This window comes from Austrofundulus limnaeus, unplaced genomic scaffold, assembly GCF_001266775.1.
Source record: "Austrofundulus limnaeus strain Quisiro unplaced genomic scaffold, Austrofundulus_limnaeus-1.0 Scaffold540, whole genome shotgun sequence".
Taxonomy (NCBI): domain Eukaryota; kingdom Metazoa; phylum Chordata; class Actinopteri; order Cyprinodontiformes; family Rivulidae; genus Austrofundulus; species Austrofundulus limnaeus.
In genome coordinates, this window is record NW_013952942.1 from 82,647 (window position 1) to 100,541 (window position 17,895).

At 39.3% G+C, this 17,895-nt stretch overlaps 1 protein-coding gene across 4 annotated transcripts in view; it reads left to right on the top strand.

Annotated features, from left to right (window-relative positions):
- Window positions 1-12,256, top strand: part of LOC106530626 (H(+)/Cl(-) exchange transporter 5) — a 37,354-nt gene extending 25,098 nt beyond the window's left edge. For all 4 annotated transcript variants that reach the window (XM_014026283.1, XM_014026282.1, XM_014026285.1 and 1 more), the window contains 11 exons: window positions 1,057-1,263; window positions 1,496-1,576; window positions 2,265-2,499; window positions 2,587-2,762; window positions 4,026-4,166; window positions 5,304-5,490; window positions 7,215-7,357; window positions 7,493-7,642; window positions 7,759-7,864; window positions 10,244-10,460; window positions 11,389-12,256. In XM_014026283.1, coding sequence (XP_013881737.1) covers window positions 1,057-1,263; window positions 1,496-1,576; window positions 2,265-2,499; window positions 2,587-2,762; window positions 4,026-4,166; window positions 5,304-5,490; window positions 7,215-7,357; window positions 7,493-7,642; window positions 7,759-7,864; window positions 10,244-10,460; window positions 11,389-11,479 — 1,734 coding nt within the window. In that variant the 3' untranslated portion in view covers window positions 11,480-12,256. The remainder of the gene's footprint in view (window positions 1-1,056; window positions 1,264-1,495; window positions 1,577-2,264; window positions 2,500-2,586; window positions 2,763-4,025; window positions 4,167-5,303; window positions 5,491-7,214; window positions 7,358-7,492; window positions 7,643-7,758; window positions 7,865-10,243; window positions 10,461-11,388) is intronic.
- The last annotated feature ends 5,639 nt before the right edge of the window (window positions 12,257-17,895 follow it).

Consider the following 17,895-nt stretch of genomic DNA (forward strand, 5'->3'; position numbering starts at 1 on the left):
GTTGATACATGAGGCCCCAGGTCCTTTTTAAAGCAGTGGTTTCCAAAATTGGGGTCAGGATCCTATTGTGGGTCACAAAACATCAAGTGAGTTTCCCCAGATGATTTACAGACATCAATTTAAATGAAAAAAAAAAAGGCTAATGGAATATTTTCACCATGATTATTGCAGTTTTTAAAACAATCATAAATGAAGACAATTAGTATTTTAGTAGATATGTTTTATATTGTTATTCCCATGTTTAACAGAGTTATTAGCAAAACTTACGTAAGTGAAGTAATATCTGGGGTCGTGAGTGTCTGCAACTGTTGTTTTGTTGACCGGAAGCAAAAAAGTTTGAAAACCACTGCTTTAAAGGATGAAACCTGAATTTGGCTGCAGCCATGCTAGTTTATTTTTTTGGTCCTTCCTGGTTGAAATAAAAGCCACAATGATGTGTTATTCTGCAATCTTTAATCAAAAAGCTCAAACTCCGTTGTTTAATGTTACCGAATCATCCTTTTATCTTCAACTTTATTCAATATATAGACCATAATATCTAATATCATGTTAATTTATTTTTTCACTTCCTGTTTTTCTTAATTTTAGTTTAATTCTTCTCTCTAACATCCATTTAAATTTATTTATTTTCAGCTCTTTGCTGGAYTTTTATTTTTTGTCAGCTCCTTTGTTTGATCCGCTTCCTTCAGCCTACATTCCTGAGGAAGTGAAAAGCTGGAGATTTGCTTACACTCAAGTTTTCCACACAAACAAAGCTATCGCCTGTATACACAAACATCATCCCTCTGACTCTGAAGTTTTTAGTTTCATGAAACTTGGACCTTCTTTTATTTTTTCTTTCCCTGCCAGTCTCATCTCTCAAAGGTCAGACGCAGATCAGCCGACCCACGCTCAGGAGATTACCGGCTTAGTTGAAAGAAAATAAACCTGAAACAAGCATTTGTGTTGTTGAATTCAAGAGAGCGAACACAAACTCATCCAAAGTCTAAACGGAAAGCTAATCATTCAGTCACAAACCTTATTGTCTTAACTTTTAGGTTTTGTTTTGTTTTTCAGATTAAAACAATCCTGAGTGGGTTTATCATCCGTGGCTACCTTGGGAAGTGGACCCTGATCATCAAGACCATCACMCTGGTTTTAGCGGTCTCCTCTGGGCTTAGTTTAGGGAAGGAGGGTCCTCTTGTCCACGTTGCCTGCTGCTGTGCTAATATCCTCTGCCATCTGTTCACCAAATACCGCAAGAATGAGGCCAAGAGGCGAGAGGTAGGCCTAAAGACAGCAGATGTGGGATGAATTGAAATAATTTCTTCTTTTTTTTATGATCCTATTGTGGCGAATCGCCCGCAAATAAAAACATTAAGATTAAATTCAAGRTGGACATGTTGGGCTTTTATTTTTTTTTAAGATTCTGACTGAGAAATGTAAGAATGAAAGATGCTGTTTTTATTTTTAAAACTTATGTCGTCTGATACAGTAGCCTGTTTGTATTCTGTAGGTTTTATCAGCGGCGGCAGCAGTTGGAGTGTCTGTGGCTTTCGGCGCTCCCATCGGAGGAGTCCTGTTCAGTCTGGAGGAGGTGAGTATTACTCATTTGTTGAAAAATGAATCCCCACCAGTAATATATCTGACAATCTTCAGCCTGTATCAGTTTTAACAGTAAATAAAGGTTATCCCTACCATCTAAATTTCCACTTTAGGTACTTTCAGTAATATAATAAAGTATTTCATTCAATTGAAACCAGGACACAAGGATCTCAGAAACTCCTGATTGGCCCGTCCTCCATTAGAACAACAATGACAGCTTCAGTAGTTTAATCACCACCAGATGACACCGTCCATCTGAAATTGTTCTTTTATTGCTTTCAGCCCTTTGGTGCCTTTTTTTTCTTGAGAACATGACTTTATACTGGAAGGAGCACAAAGCTGGCAGTTAATTGAGMTCTAATAGAGTGTGAGAAGATGTTTGCTCTGATTAGTTTGGAAAGCTAAATGTGTTCTTGGCAGCTCTGTGTTGAGAAACGAGAAGCTCCAGAGGGAAAATAAGCTGGGATTTAATTGTTGATTTAGCAAGAAGTGATTTACTTTTTGTTGACCTTTTTTTTTTTTTTCCTGCTCTAACATTTTAATTAGTAACAGATCTAATCTGTGGTGTTGGACACGGGCTGTAGGTATCGCTGAGATTTAATCGGTCTAGGAAGGATGCAGCCCCTGCGTTTGGACACGGCCTCTTCTCAGTTGACCTTTCTGTTCCTCTCCYCCTCTAGGTGAGTTATTACTTCCCCCTGAAGACCCTGTGGCGTTCCTTCTTCGCGGCCCTGGTGGCCGCCTTCACTCTGCGCTCCATCAACCCGTTCGGGAACAGCCGCCTGGTGCTGTTCTACGTGGAGTTTCACGCCCCGTGGCACCTGATCGAGCTGGCTCCKTTCATCCTGTTGGGCATCTTCGGAGGCCTCTGGGGGGCGCTGTTTATCAGGGCTAACATCGCCTGGTGCAGAAGACGTGAGTATTAATCCACAACCTTGAGGATGTTTTATTTATTTATTTTTTGATGAGTGTTTTTAATCAGTTTTCGTCTGATCGCGGCAGGTAAATCCACCGTCCTCGGGCACTACCCCGTCGTAGAAGTGCTGGTGGTGGCAGCCATGACCGCCGTGTTGGCCTACCCCAACAGTTACACCCGGATGAGCGGAGCAGAGCTCATTTCTGAGCTGTTCAACGACTGCTCGCTGCTGGACTCCTCTCAGCTCTGCGGCTACGCACAGGTCCGGATCTAATTTGGTGTTTTAAAAATAGAAAGAAATGACAAATACAGCTGTTTGAGTCAAACCTTGAAAATAACATTACAACAGGAGATGTCACACTCGGATTTAGGTGTTATTAGGGACTCTCTGCTACTACTGCATTAAATTATAGCTTGAATTACTTGGTTGATTTCAGAAGTTAATCAGCTGATGTCCAGTGGTTACTTTCTGAAAGTTTCAATAAAATCTATTCTGAGATTTTACTAACAGAGGTGACTCCAATGGTGACGCACAAAAACCTTGCGTACGCCATTTTCCACGCAAGAGTAGCTCTTAGGCTGTGTCCAAAACGGCAGGACGGGTCCTCCGAAGGTCGAATTCGTCGGCCACATACGTCACAGCACTGCAACGAAGGACGTCCAAAACCGAAGACTCCTCCGATGCGTCCGACAAATACGTCCTTCCTTTGGCCCGAATCGAAGGACTGGTCTGATGGATCCTTCCTGGCCCAGCATATCCCATAATGCATTGCGGCCCGACCGGAGATTTTTTTWAAGCTAGTAATGGCGGACGAAGCGAGAGAAAAGAATACATTTTAAATAAAAATATGGTGATTTAAAAATTWAAAAAAATTAGCGGTTGTAATTCTAATACTTTTATCATTTGTATGGACATGTTTTTAAATATTATTTTTTCGTCATAAAAAACGCGAAATAAACATGAACCTACAGCGGGTCAATTAGTTCTTCAAATGATACCTTTTAAGTTAATTTTATAGTTTTGTGATATTAATAATGCTAATGTATTGATAATTTTMTAGTTTTGATTTAAGTTTGCTTGTTTAGCGTCGTCACRGTTGCTAGGTGACAAGACGTACGCCGGGGTAAGGACGGGAGGCTAGACCGTCCAAATCCACAGSCTCTTTTTTTCCGGTCTTCCNGGTCTACCAAGGACCCGGCCCGCCGAGACCAGGTAGTCTGGGTCCTCCGGAGGACCCGGCCTGTCGTTTTGGACACAGCCTTAGAGTGTGTGTTGTGAATAAATCTCATAAAACCAAGTAGGGGTCCCTGCAGTCAGCAGAGTTTGTCCTAACCTGATTGGTTGGATTGACTTGTCTTGTGGGGGAAGTCAAAACATGAATTAATGGTAACAATATTAAGGTTGTTATGAACCTGAGTAAACTATATTAGTTCTGTTTTTATATAGTTTAAAACAGAACAATCTTAATGTTTTGTGGTTTGTACRTTTTGATTAAACCTTTGGTTCCTCCTCCACACTCTGCAGCCAGTCAACATGTCGGAAACGAGCACAGGGAACAGCCTGGCCGACCGGCCGGCTGGAGCAGGGCTCTACACGGCTCTGTGGCAGCTGGCTCTGGCTCTGATCTTCAAGATGCTGATGACTGTGATTACCTTTGGCATGAAGGTTGGTTTATTAACACACACAGTTCATCTCTGTTACAAACACTGTCATGTTTCAACTTGAGTTGAAAGAAAAGTGGGGGCCTTCATGTAGGAGCTTTTTGTTTTTTAATGTAAGCACAGTTTTCTGTAGACACTGACTGAAGCTGCTACTAACTGACTCTTAAACATTTGAACAAATATCCTGTTTGTTTTGATGATAAACAGTTCAAATGACTGAAACTCAATGTTTATTGTGACTCACAGCAACGTGAGTYACCTCCGTTAGTCTCACGGGAAGAACAAGTTTTAGGTTAAGATTTTGGGATTACTCAGCTATAAAGGTCTTAATGCATAAACATTGAAACATTATGAGACCCTCGCTTGGGTTCAGTCATGCCTAATGTGCTGACTTTCGTAGCAGTAAACTGTAGAACCAAAACATAATTGGCAAAAAGTTATGTAAAATTTCTGCACAAAAGTGGGGTTTTGGTAAAATAAAGAAACCTGAGCTGAATCAGTGTGTGGTTCGTTCATTGATTTTTCTGTTTCAAAATAAAATGACAAACTTTTTTTTGTTTTGCAACTAAATAAAAAAACAATTGTTAAAAAAAACTAAGAAATGCTGGTTTTTTAATGCCAATTTCCATCATTTCTGGTATCGCTACATATTAAAACAACCCTATATTTTAACTTGGATTTTAATCAGTTCGATTTATACATTTAGGTTTTAAAAACGAAAACCAAAACTACAATTTTCTACTTGCAATTTTTATATTTTGAAAAGGAAAAACTGACTGAACTGGTACTTGAAATCCTAATTGGTCACATTTTAAGTTTTGTAATTTTTGAAGCTTTTACCACAATATATGTGTGTGATGTCTTAAATTTTTAGATGTCTAACTTTCCAAATATTCCAAAATCAAACTCTTGTTACTCTTTTTAATACAAATCTAAATTTTACATCAGAACAACCCTTTTTTCCCCCCTTTGGTCATTTTTAACCCTCACACTGACTTCTGTTTAATTCAAGCTCAAAATATCTTAGAAACAGATGGTTGAAAGTTCAATTAAAAACCTAAATTAAACGCAGAAAGCTGAACCTTTTCAGGAGATAAATGTCCTCCTCCTCCTCCTCCTCCTCCTCTTCCTCCTCCTCCAGGTTCCCTCTGGTCTCTTCATCCCCAGCATGGCGATCGGAGCAATAGCCGGCAGACTGCTGGGCGTGGGCATGGAGCAGCTGGCTTACTACAACCATAACTGGCTCATCTTCAAAGGGTGGTGCTCCCCGGGAGCAGACTGCATCACTCCGGGGCTTTACGCCATGGTCGGAGCTGCTGCTTGTTTAGGTGAGGGKCCGATTTCAACAAACTGCTGCTGTTGGAGTGGAGTCACCTCTTTCATCAGAACATTTGGAATGAAGGTCACGTTAAACGTTTAGGAGGTCTGGGCTGCAACAGAACGCTTTCCTCTGTTTGGGAGCAGGCAGCTGTTTAAACATTCGTTTGGGATGTTTTGCTCGTGCTTCTGTGTGGTGTTCTGAGCATGTAGAGCTTCAGTATGCCAAGGAGGATTAACTTTATAAGCTCAGTCCAACTTGAAAACATCTCAGCCACGCAGAAACAGCCGACTGTGGCTGGGAGGGASAGTTTAATGTTCGGTCTTTGTTTGGTCACTAGACTCATGTAAGAGTTCCAGTATGTGTTGATGTCATTCTTTTTCTTTTACTAGCCAGTTTACTTTAAACTAAAAATATTTTTAGTAGGTCTGTACTCAGCAGAGTTGGAGTAACAAAGTACATGTACTTCGTTAAAAGTTAAAGTAATTCTTTGAGGATCTGTAATTTGAAAAAAAACCCTTTTATTTCTGTACTTTAAAATTGAACTCCTAGTTACACGTTACAAATATGAACATGACCAGAACTCATCATGAAAGGAGTGGTTCATACACTCTAAAAATGAAGCGTTGAGTTTACTTAACCAAGTTYTGTCAACTGGTTCCACTAAACCAGTTTGAATGTAAGATGGTTTAAAAAGAAAATGTGTAAATTGCTCATTTTCTCTTTGTGGGTGTGAACAGTTTTATGACTTTTACTTAAGTACTAGTCTGTGAAATTCTTTTTGAAAAAGTTTTTTTTCCAAGTTAATTTGCTTTATTTTTATTTATTTATTTTATTGTTTTTGTGTTGTCGTCCCCCCCCCCCCCCAAGTACTTAATACACCACTAGTACTCTGTTTAAGTATTCCCATTTTAGACAGCTGAAAAAAAATCTGTTTTAGTTGAAAATGAGGTGATTTTTGATCATCTACCAGCTTTTTAATCATAAATACTTTAAGTGGTAAAGGATGGTCTATGGGAGAAGATTAAAGCAACGGCGTAAAAATTACAACTTTTTCTTTAGAATTCTGCCAGTCTGAGATTACAGAATACATTTAACTTTTTTTTGTAGAAGAATTTTAAAAGGTACTCACTTTCACCCTTTATCCTGTTCTATATTTATCAGATTTAAGAGAAGTATTTAAACAGTTCATTTGTTTTGTTTAAAGAACTTGAACATTTACTAGAAATATCTTTTTTTTATGCCAAAGAAAAAAACATTCTCATCCTCATTTAGTTTTTTTTTWAGTGTGAATCCAGTTTGGATGGCTGCCACAACAAAGCAACATTAGGAAAAGCCAGCATGGTTAAGTTTAGGGCCAAACTTGGTTGATATAAAAAAAAACGACAGTTTTAGACATTGTGAGAATAAAAATACATACACAGAAAATCAACAGACTTTTCTAAGGAGTACATTTATTTATTTATTTAATATATATAATGTGTAATATAATACACCCATCTAGTTTCAGTTTATCCCCAGGCTTCATCATGGTTTATAGGAGCCAGGCTTTCCGTTTGTTTCCATCTTGTCAGGTATAATGCGCAGAAGAATATCTGATTGGTCAAATATGCTACCGACATGCAAAACATGAATGTTGKCTTCTGGTTATTTATAGCTTGTTTGTATAAGGTTCTGATGAGATGATCCTCAGCAGGTGGTCTCATCGTCCCGTCTCCTGTGGCTTTTTTTTAGGTGGCGTTACTCGAATGACTGTGTCGTTAGTCGTCATCATGTTCGAGTTGACCGGCGGGCTGGAGTACATCGTCCCCCTCATGGCCGCAACCATGACCAGCAAATGGGTGGCAGATGCCCTCGGCAGGGAGGGAATCTATGAGGTGAAGTGTCAGCTTTTCAGAATCCCTGTTTAGACGTCACTTCCTTGGTTTTGTTTGCRCTCTCGTGTGTTTTGCCAAAATTTTCGTTGACGCATTTTCCTCAAACTGAAAGCTACAACCATATTCATCCTGCAGGCTCACATACGACTAAACGGTTACCCTTTCCTTGAGCCTAAAGAGGAGTTTGAGCACAGCAGCCTGGCTGTGGACGTGATGAGGCCGAGGAGGGGGGACCCCGCCCTGGCCGTGCTCACGCAGGACGGCATGACTGTGGAGGAGGTGGAGGTGTGAACACATTCACTCTGAACTGAAAACCTCAGTTTAAATATACTGATTGAACTTTGGTTTTATTGATTCTCCTTTTGGAGTCTATTAAACAATTATTCTGTCATTCCTTTCAGACCCTGGTGGAGAGCACTCACTACAGCGGTTTCCCTGTGGTGGTCTCTCAGGAGTCCCAAAGACTGGTGGGCTTTGTGCTCAGAAGAGACCTGCTCATATCAATAGGTCTGAGTTCTTATGTTTGAGTAGATATTTAGTTAAAAAAGAAAGACGTTTTTTTTTTCTTTTAAAGGTCTTTTTTTTTTAGTGTTTGGCTGTTTACCCTCAATTTTAGTAAAACACTTTGAAAGCTTTGATTCTTTCTGATACATCAGCTCAAGAATTTGCATCCACATCTGCTGCCTATCTCAGCTCAGTCCAACTGTTTATAAAATTTGATCTGGTCTTTTATCTTTTATCCCCTGCCCGCTCTGTACTTATTTGTATCATCTCCCTGAACTCCCACTAGACTCAGTACATTCAATTTATCGTCCTTTTGTTGTCCTCATTTAAACCTGAATATTTAACCCTTATAGCTTAATATTCCAAACAACTTGAAAAAATGTAGGCCACACAACCCAGGTCTGTAAATCAAAAAAAAAAAAAGAAAAAAAAAAGCCAGAAAATGCACAAACTGAGACTAAGTCGCGGCTTGAAAAGATTAATATGTGGTCTGAAGGGCTGAGAAATATTTTCACCAACCCGGTCTGGAAATTCCTCCAAAAACATCAGCATGTCCAACAATGAGAGAACTGAGTAGTTGTCAAAGAAAATACATATATGCCTTTTTATCTTTCATAAACACAAACAGGAAATGGCTTCATCTTGGAGACACGGATGCGAGCTGTGTGCCAACACATCTTCAGAGTAACCTCAAAGACGTCATCAACTAATTTTTAACATAAAAACAACAGTTATTTGGTAACAATGCCATCCAGAACTGGCACACATGCACGTGACCAAATATGTAGACTAATCGAGCGATGACATCATCCAGCACCTTCTAGTGACTTTTAGGATATTTAAAATCTACCTCTACTAAGATGTTAGTCAATGCTCCTGGTTTAGTTTGTAGCTCACTATTTTTCTTGTTATATAAAATAAATATCTATTTTCTGACACTGGCAGTGTTTAACAAATTATCAATATCTTCTAATTGTAGACCTCTGAATAAAGTTTAGAGCAGGGGTTCTTAAACTTTTTGACCTCAGGGCCCAGTTTGTTGAACATAAAGTGGCACGAGGCCCAGTCAGACGTTACCAATGTACGGATCAAAATGATTAATCTAAATCTTTTGTTTAATTTGTATTGTATTTGCATTAAACTAAATTAAATACACTTACAGTTTAAAAGTAAAACTCTTGTCAAATAATCACAATACACAATTATGACAAACATTTTTTTATATTGTAACCTGCCCATAACAATTATTTGAACAAATACAACAGTCAGTCAACAGACCACTCAGGCTTATCAACACAAAAATAACATTTTTTAACATAAACAATAACAAAAATAGACAGTTCAATAAATAAAATTGTGGTCATAAAATAAATGCATTCAAAATGTTTAATTTAAATATTTCAAATAAAACTAAATTTTTTTGATAAAGTGTAAATGAAAGTATAGCCTTTTTAAACTTTTGCATGGTAGAACCAGAAGCTGCTCATCATATTAGTGACAAACACTTAACAGTAACAACAGCTTTTTGACAAGTTTAGAGTTTCTTTAAAATACATTCAAAATGCTTAAAAATAAACTACAAAAATTAATTTGATAAAGTACAAATTAAAAAATAGCTGTATGCAAATGTATTTGATATTTTGAACTTTTTAAAATATTGCATGGTAGAACCAGAAGTTGCACTTCATATTAGTGACAAACTTTGACCCTTTTTTTAATGGGTTACCTTTATTTTTCCTCTCCTGTATTGAGCTGCAGTAATGTGCAAATTTCCCACGGTGGGATATATAAAGTCTTGGCTTATCTTATCTTATCTTATCTTATCTTATCTTAGCTTAGGTTTCCATTCTCGGCAGGTATCTAAGCTTCTACATGTTAAAGTTGTTAAACATGAGTGGCGCTGTACCGCTACTAGTGGTAAGAAAGTGTATTGCACTTTATTCAAAATCGAAGTGGTCCCGCGACCCTCTGCAGCCCAAAGTTAAAAAACTGTTGTTCTCTTGAGGCCCTCAAAGTGGCGCTCGTGGCCCACAATTGGGTCGTGGCCCATGGGTTAAGAATCTCTGGTTTAGAGGATGCTTAACCCTTAGATGTCAAAGTCCCAGTTTAGTCCAATTTTAGCGTGGACCTCAATGAAATGCTTACATGTTATATAAAAGTCTACCAGTGCTCATCTCTGATTTCAGAATATCTAAAAACTGTTCATTCAGCTGCTCAGGACAGAAATAGTTTTGTCCTTTAGACGCTGGAGGCCTAAAGCTGAGCTAGAAATGGTGTTCTCTAACGTGGTAATCTGTAACCTCTTTTGGAAAGCTTAAAGTAGTTACAAATTTTAAATGTTCACTTCTCTGTCTCGTATTTTCCGTGTCTCCTTTTTTTTAGACAACGCCCGGAAGCGTCAGGACGGCATCGTCGGCGCCTCCCTGGTGGCGTTCACGGAGCACAGCCCACCGCAGCCGCCTGAAGCTCCGCCTTTCCTCCGCCTAAGGAGCATCCTGGACCTGAGCCCGTTCACAGTCACCGACCACACGCCCATGGACATCACCGTGGATATTTTCAGGAAATTAGGGCTTCGCCAGTGTCTGGTTACACACAACGGGTGAGAAGGGACACACAACGTTAAAACAAGGGTTCTGACGCTTCGTATTACAAACATCCAAGACCTGCAAATCTGACCTGCCGATTCTGAATTTGTCCAATAGATTTTTATAAAGATAGACCAAAAAACGTCAATCTGTACACACCTAGTTTCTCTTTGTGTACAAGTCCAACTCTCTTTATATCTTAGTTTTTACATCTGAACTATTCTACAAGTTTTGATCATTCCCCCTCACCACCTTCACAACTGGATAAAAGCTTCAGACCCCTTTAAAGTTAYTTTTCCCTGAGGTAGTCTTAAAATACTTGGATGCAGCTTTAAAACATTGCCGGATCAGAAATGATTCCCGTCATGTTTGAAAAGTCGTCTGCTGTCTGCAGGGAGAACTGCTCTGAACTTGAGTTCTGAGGTTCACCAAAACATCTTGTCAGAACTGAACAGTTCAGTCACTCACCACCTTCTCTGGTGGTCCGCCTGCCAGCTGCTGGCAACCTGTTGATGGGTGCAATCACCTCTGCAGGAGATTTGCATCATATGGACAGTTTATTGGCTGAAGTTAGATCAGAGTAGATCCACATGTGAGGGACTTTTTTTCTTTTGTTTCCTGATGGTTGGAAAATGTGATCGTCCAGCGTTAAGAATGTGTGATAAGTGGGAATAAAGTACATTATGTCTTTACTCAAACACAAACAGTAAATGACTCTTCTCAGTTTTCAGTAGTGGAGGTGCAAACTTCATAGAGTGTAGGCTSTGATGGTAAAAAATAAGTGGTGTTCGTTGCTTTTTAAAAGGAAGAAACGATGATCCCGAAAGTCTGAAACAGGAACTGAACCCTGGTTTTAAATCAGGGGCCAAGTCCTCAGCCAAACTGCCTCTCCACAACAAATCCCTGACTCTTCTCTTCCGTCTGTCCCGTTCTGTCTTCCAGGAGGCTGCTGGGGATCATCACGAAGAAGGACATACTCAAACACATGGCACAGATCGCCAACAGAGACCCCGACTCCATCCTCTTCAACTGAACCCCTGCCGTCTGGACTTGGAGCGGCGGAGCCCGAACACCTCTCGGATTCTCCTGGACCACCTGGGCTTGTTTGCACAGGCGGGCTGTGGCGAAGGGAATGGAGTTCCTCGTAATTCGGAGGCCGTTTTGTGGGGGTCTCCAAATACCTGTGGTCTAATGAAGGACAAAAAGAATAAAACTGAGTGTTGATGACTCATCCTCGGTGAGATGGAGGGTGTGGTACTAAACTAAATCCATGGAATATTTCACAGCTGCTGATTCAAATCTCTAGATTCCTCCTCCGTTTGCTGCCTCGCTTTTGTGCTGAGCCTGAGACTAACAGGAGGCGGAGTGGGGGATAACTCTCTGAAACACTGAAAGGAGGAGACGGAGATGAAGACACGAGGCAAACTGAGAGCACTTTGTGCACCGCCGTGATCTGTGCCGCCTGGACGTCCCGACAGCTTCCTCCTCTGATGAATTACTGTAAGAGGAGGGTGCAGCATCGCATACTTCCAGTCCATGAGGACGTCCACGACAGCCTGGGAAGTTTCCAGAAACGTGTGACTTCCTCATGGATGTTTTGGGATGTGTGCTAGTCTGGGAACTCTGCGGAGCGGCCGGCGCTACAGCTTTTTCCATCCAAAAGACAAAACAATGAAAACATATCRGAGTAGCTTCAAACACCATGTCATGCCTTATAAGGACTGGAAGATGCAGCCAGAGAATCATCAGTCATAGAATAATTTATGTAAATGTAAAATTGTTCATTCCACTAAATTATTTCACTACACTATATGTGTCTTTATTATTTATTATTATTTTATTGTGGCAATTTAGGTCATGGTGGTAAATTTAGGGTAATTTTGGTACAAAAAAAACGGCTGTTTGAAAGAAAATAACCCTTTGTCATCCCTGGATTTCCTTGAAAGCCTTTTGACATTTTTTATTTTTTGTAAGGGTGTCAAGCTAACGGCAAGAACCAAAAACAGTTGTTTGACACCCTGGTCTTGAAAAAAAAGAGAGAAAAGAAAAACCCGGTAGCATCTGGAAACGTTTAAAGGCAGAAACTGCACCGTTTTTGYCCACCGGTGGAGCAAAGACTGTTAAGTTAGGCTTAAAAGGACAGTTTAGATCTTTTGAAATGGGGTTCTGTGGAAAGGTTATACACAACTAACATCTTACCTGTTGTAGATAAAAAGGATAAAGAAATTTGTTGCTTAAATAACTGAGTTAATTTAATTCCATCTAGACTGATGAGCTAGCWGTTAGCCTGAGCAACATAAAGGCCAAAGTGAACTACTTCCTAAAAAGACTTTAAACTCATCTTCTTAGCTCTTTATGCTAACACTAGTTTATAAAACTTGACCACGAGTTTACCATTTTACAGGYATTGTGGCAGGTAGTACGATATTGCTGCTGGAATTGCTGCCATGTTTTCTGTTTGGAGTCACATTCCCAGGATGTCTATCTGTAAGTCCTTCCCTGCACACCATGTTAGCTATAAATAAATACTTGTTGCCTAAAAACTATATTAACAAAAATCTATRTTTGAACATAAAGCAGCAAAAGTAGGAACTATGTGAATCCACAAATCAACTGCTGGGAAGAAAATTTAATACCAAATAGTTTTAAATTTGATACAGGTGCTTATACTGCAGATAGCCACTAGGGGGCACTCTTTCTGTTTTCTGTTAACACTTTGAATTATGGTTCTTAGTTGATCACAAATGTGTTCCAGACTAATTGCTTTAAAACCTAGCTCCTGTGGTGGACTTGGAACCTGTCAGAGGTCTACCCCGCCTCTCGCACGGTGACCTGAGGAAAAAGAAGGTAATGAGGAGCAGCCTATTATATAAACACTTGTTGCTGTTTTTACTCATTCATCAGTCTGCTTTACCTTGTCCTCAACTTTTGAGAAAACTAAACTGTCCAAAAAAAGGGGGCTCCCATTTTAGAGTCAGTCTTTGTGTGCTTTGCTGCTTCAGTAATGTAGTTTTATCACCACCTAGTGACTCTACTGAATATTTGAGCTTTTTGTTGCTGCTTTAAATCATGAAGTTGAACAGAAACGAGTCTCGACCACCTGTCTGTGATCTGCTATAGCAGTGGTGGCACTAACCAACACAAGAGAAACAGGAAAGTGTCTCAAGTAAGTACATTTTCTCTTATTAAACTGAATGTGGATGTGATCTGAGCAGAACTGAAGCTAATAATGTAACAGTTTAAAATTAAAATGAGCTTAAAACTGATCACYATCAGCTAGCAGCTGCTTCTGTGGCATATATTGCTATGTCTGCTCAATCATGCTACCATATTACAAGCTGGTTTTGCCTCTGATCTGTTATTACATAGTAAAATAATATATTTGACTAGTTTTAGGTTTTTGTTAGACAAACCTGACATGTTAAGATGTTAGAAAATGTTTGCTGCACACCCACCATATGAAACTTGTCTCTGCTGATGTTAGCTGTCAATTGGTAAATCTTATTTATGATGGGTAAATCAAATATATTTTAGTAGTTTAAGTCATAATCTTCCAACTTAAAAAGAAAGTTATTGACTGACCTCAGGTCTGCTTTAGATCATCATTATTTTTAATTTACATATTTTCCTTAAATTAAATTGTACATAATTGTTGAATGAAATAAACAATTAGCAGTTATAATAATCTATTGTAAAAAGATTGCAAACAATTTGACACAGACCTTGTTGCGCTTGCTGCTTAAATAGTTCTGAGCTGTCGCCCTGTTTGGTTGCCATCTTTGCTCCTCCATRTCAGTGCAGGGGGCTCACCCTGGTSTTATTAAACCATGCTTTGAACAGGAAAAGCCTAAATCTTTTAAATCATTTGGTTTGAAATTATTCAGGTTTACAGAATTTTATGAAAACTCCATGGCCTTTAACGCTGCCACAATGTTTATTAACCCTTTAAAGTTCCAGCAGGTCTAAGGGTCTGAACTGTGTTTTCAGCCTTTTATGGTTTCACTTCCATGCCTGAGGTTTTATTTCTCCACTGAGAGAGCTGCTCGGTGCAGCCAATAACATTCAAGACGGTGCCATAAGTGATTTCAGAAAACCTTTTGACTTTTTTTTTAAATAAAGAGACTGGATGCAGTGAAAAAAATCACGTGTTTAAAGAGCAGCACTTGGTTAAAATGGTTGAGTGTTTATTTAAAGGAGCAGGAAAYGGTTCAACGGTCAGAGGGCTCGTTTGTGGGGATGATTATCACCTGAAACAACAGCTCTTCTCCTCACCATCAAAACTGGTTGGATTTAACAGTCGTATGTGCAAGTGGAGCATGTATTCTAGCTTTTTTCATATTTACTGATTGATGCAACTGATTTATTAATGCAGCGCTCCAGAAAGTTTTTTACTTTAAAAAAATCTAATTTTGCTGCATAGGATCAAATCTAGCATCTAACTGATTTTCTGTCTAACTTTGTCTTTATCCCAGGTTTTTATTAAATCATTTTCCAGCTACAGATCAAATTAGTCTCAGCTGTTCTTTTTGGCTTATGGTTTTAGTCACTGCCTGAAAAAGATGTGCTTTCAGTCTCCTTTTTTTTAAATTGTTTATTGACAGTGGGGGATTTTTTTCCACTCTGACTCAGTATAAATGTGTCAAATGACTCAGTATATCACTCATGTTTAATGAACATTAAATCATTTAATCTGATTTAAACACAAAACAATCATGGTGTCTTCATCTTAGTCTGGTTGCAGGAAAAAAAACAACTTTTCAGTATTTGTGTCTCGTGAAGCTGTAAAACTTCAAAATAATCTTTGTCCCATTAGTGTGGGTGGATTTAGGGGTGTTGAAGGAAATCTGGCCCTTCTTAACTTTTAGTTTTAAAGATGAGTTAAACTRGTGCTTTGTGCTAAGGGTGACCAGTTGTTCTTCAAACCGAGTATGAGTACTTTAATTTGTGTACTCACCAATACAGAGTACTTGATGAGTTGGAACTTAAATATGACACAATGACTTTAAAACCACATTTCCTTTTATTTAGAACAAGGCGTCTCCTTTAAAGGACTGAAATAAATCAAATATACAGCAGGATATCCATACTGTTGAGAAATTTCTTAAACATGGAACTAACAGACTTTTCACTTGAAATGTAAACAGTAASTCATTCAAYTGAGTTCAMTTGAGYATCTATACCAGTTTCAATACTGGWATCAATTCTGCGTTTCGGGGCATTTTGTACAAATATATAAAAATGCTGATAYCAGGACACCACTGTTTTGTACACATTTTTTACAAGATTATGAACAGTTTTACATTATACTGATATTCCAGCAGAAAAATTACTTCATTTTCCAAAAAACGTTTGGATGTTGTGTAAAATGTAAAAAGAAAAATGCAATGCAATAATTTGCTGCAGCYCTGCATGTTTTACTTGTTTCTYTGCTCCGACACGCCTGATTTGAATGAATGGATGATTATCAGAYGTCTGCAGAGCATGCATGAAGTAATGCAATGACTGAATCAGGTGTGTTTTAAATGGGGGAAAAGGTAAATCATGCAGGGCTGCAGCCCTTGAGGACCAGGATTGTCCAACCCTGCGCTGTTAGCTTCACTAATCCACTAAACAAGACTTAGTGCTGCAACAGATTTAAAAAAAATTAGTGGAAGCTAATGCTAACGGCAAAGATGACTGTTTTCATTTCTCTCCAGTTGAAAACTGGTGGAACTGACTCAAACCTTTTTCTATTAATTTAATTTAAAGGTGGGCGGGATCATCTGAGGCGAATCGACCAATCCGAACCAGAGTTATAGCTCTGTCTAGCTTGTGATACTTTCAGTTTAACCCTTTTAGAATAAAAACATTTCTTTGATCGAGTTATATTTATAAATCCCATTTAATGCTAGCCAAACAACAAATAATTTCTCTATCATATTTTACATGCTGTCATTTTTTTGTATTTATTTAAATATTGCTTGTCTCTATGTGTCCCTGTGATGGACTTGTGACCTGTCCAGGGTGTACCCAGCCCCATTGCACTGTGACTGCTGGATGTATTGGGCACCAGTGACCCCCATTACCCTGAAAGGAAGAAGTGGGTAAAAATAATGGATGGATGGTCATTTATTTATTTATTTATTTATTTATTCATTCATTCATTCATTCAAGTTTAGCTACTAAAGACACTACATGCCATAAATGGTGCCCAACACGTCCAGCCCTGCTTGTAAAAGGGCGTCATTTTTATTACGTTTGTGATAAATGGCATAAAAGTAGAAGTTTTACACTCGYGAAATTTTTCAGTGGACTGAAAATTAGTGGAGGCTAATCAATCCGCTAAAAAAGGTTTCCAAAATTAGCAAAACATCTAATCCACTAAAYGAGAAGMYAGTCCCGCTATTACCGGGGCTGTCTCTACCTCTGAAGGGAACTATAGAGAGGCTGAATCTCTCAGAAATAAAGCTGGGCAGAGGTTCACCAGTCTGTGAAAAACTACATTATTGCATCTATTAAATAAAATTAATCAATAAAAGTGTGATTTTGGGTGAACTGCTGTATGAAGTTGTAGATGTGCAGAGATGGGGAACCCTAGTTGACCTCTGTTTACTAAAGTGATGAGTTAATTTGTGACTCACTGTCTCCTTTAGAGACTGTGTGTGTGTGTGTGTGTGTGTGTGTGTGTGTGTGTGTGTGTGTGTGTGTGTGTGTGTGTGTGTCCACATATTTCTTCTCTGAGGAGTTTGTGTGGGCTGAAGATGAGGAGGAAGAGTCTGCTAATGTGTGTGGGTTGTTTTGCACATGGATCCATTTTTGTACGGGGGCGGCTGACACGTCTGTGTGTGTGTGTGTGTGTGTGTGTGTGTGTGTGTGTGTGTGTGGCTATATGAAGCTGCGAGTGTGTGCGTGTGCGCGAGTGAATGGATTGTGTATGTGTCTCAGGAATGCCAGTGCATTGTTGCCAGCTTGTAATGACTCGGTGTATTCCTGATCCCAGGTCCTGTCTGCTTCCTGAAGACTTCACATGGAGCTCRAGTTACCGACCTGACTGTGGCGTCTATGTTCTCACACCTCAAACACCACTTTCTCACACCCCTCCTGTTTTTTTTTCTTTTTCCTTTTTTTTTATTATTGTCTGATTTGAAGTTTCTTGGTTGTGATTGTGTTACTTTGTTGTTCAAAGTCGCTTCACTCCCGTTTCAGCTGCCAGTTCCCAGGCTCGCCATCGTCACTGCGAAAGTTACAAAGCAGCAAAAAACATTTGGATGTTGTAATCGGCCGATTCAAGGTGTCATCCTACACCTCAGTGTGTCCAACCCATTCTCACTGTGTCACATCCCTATTCTGCTGTACCTGTGTGCGTTTCCTAAGGGCAGCGCAGAGAGAGCAAATATTTAGGAACAAGCACTGCCTGTGGTGCGTGTGTGTGTGTGTGTGTGTGTGTGTGTGTGTGTGTGTGTGTGTGTG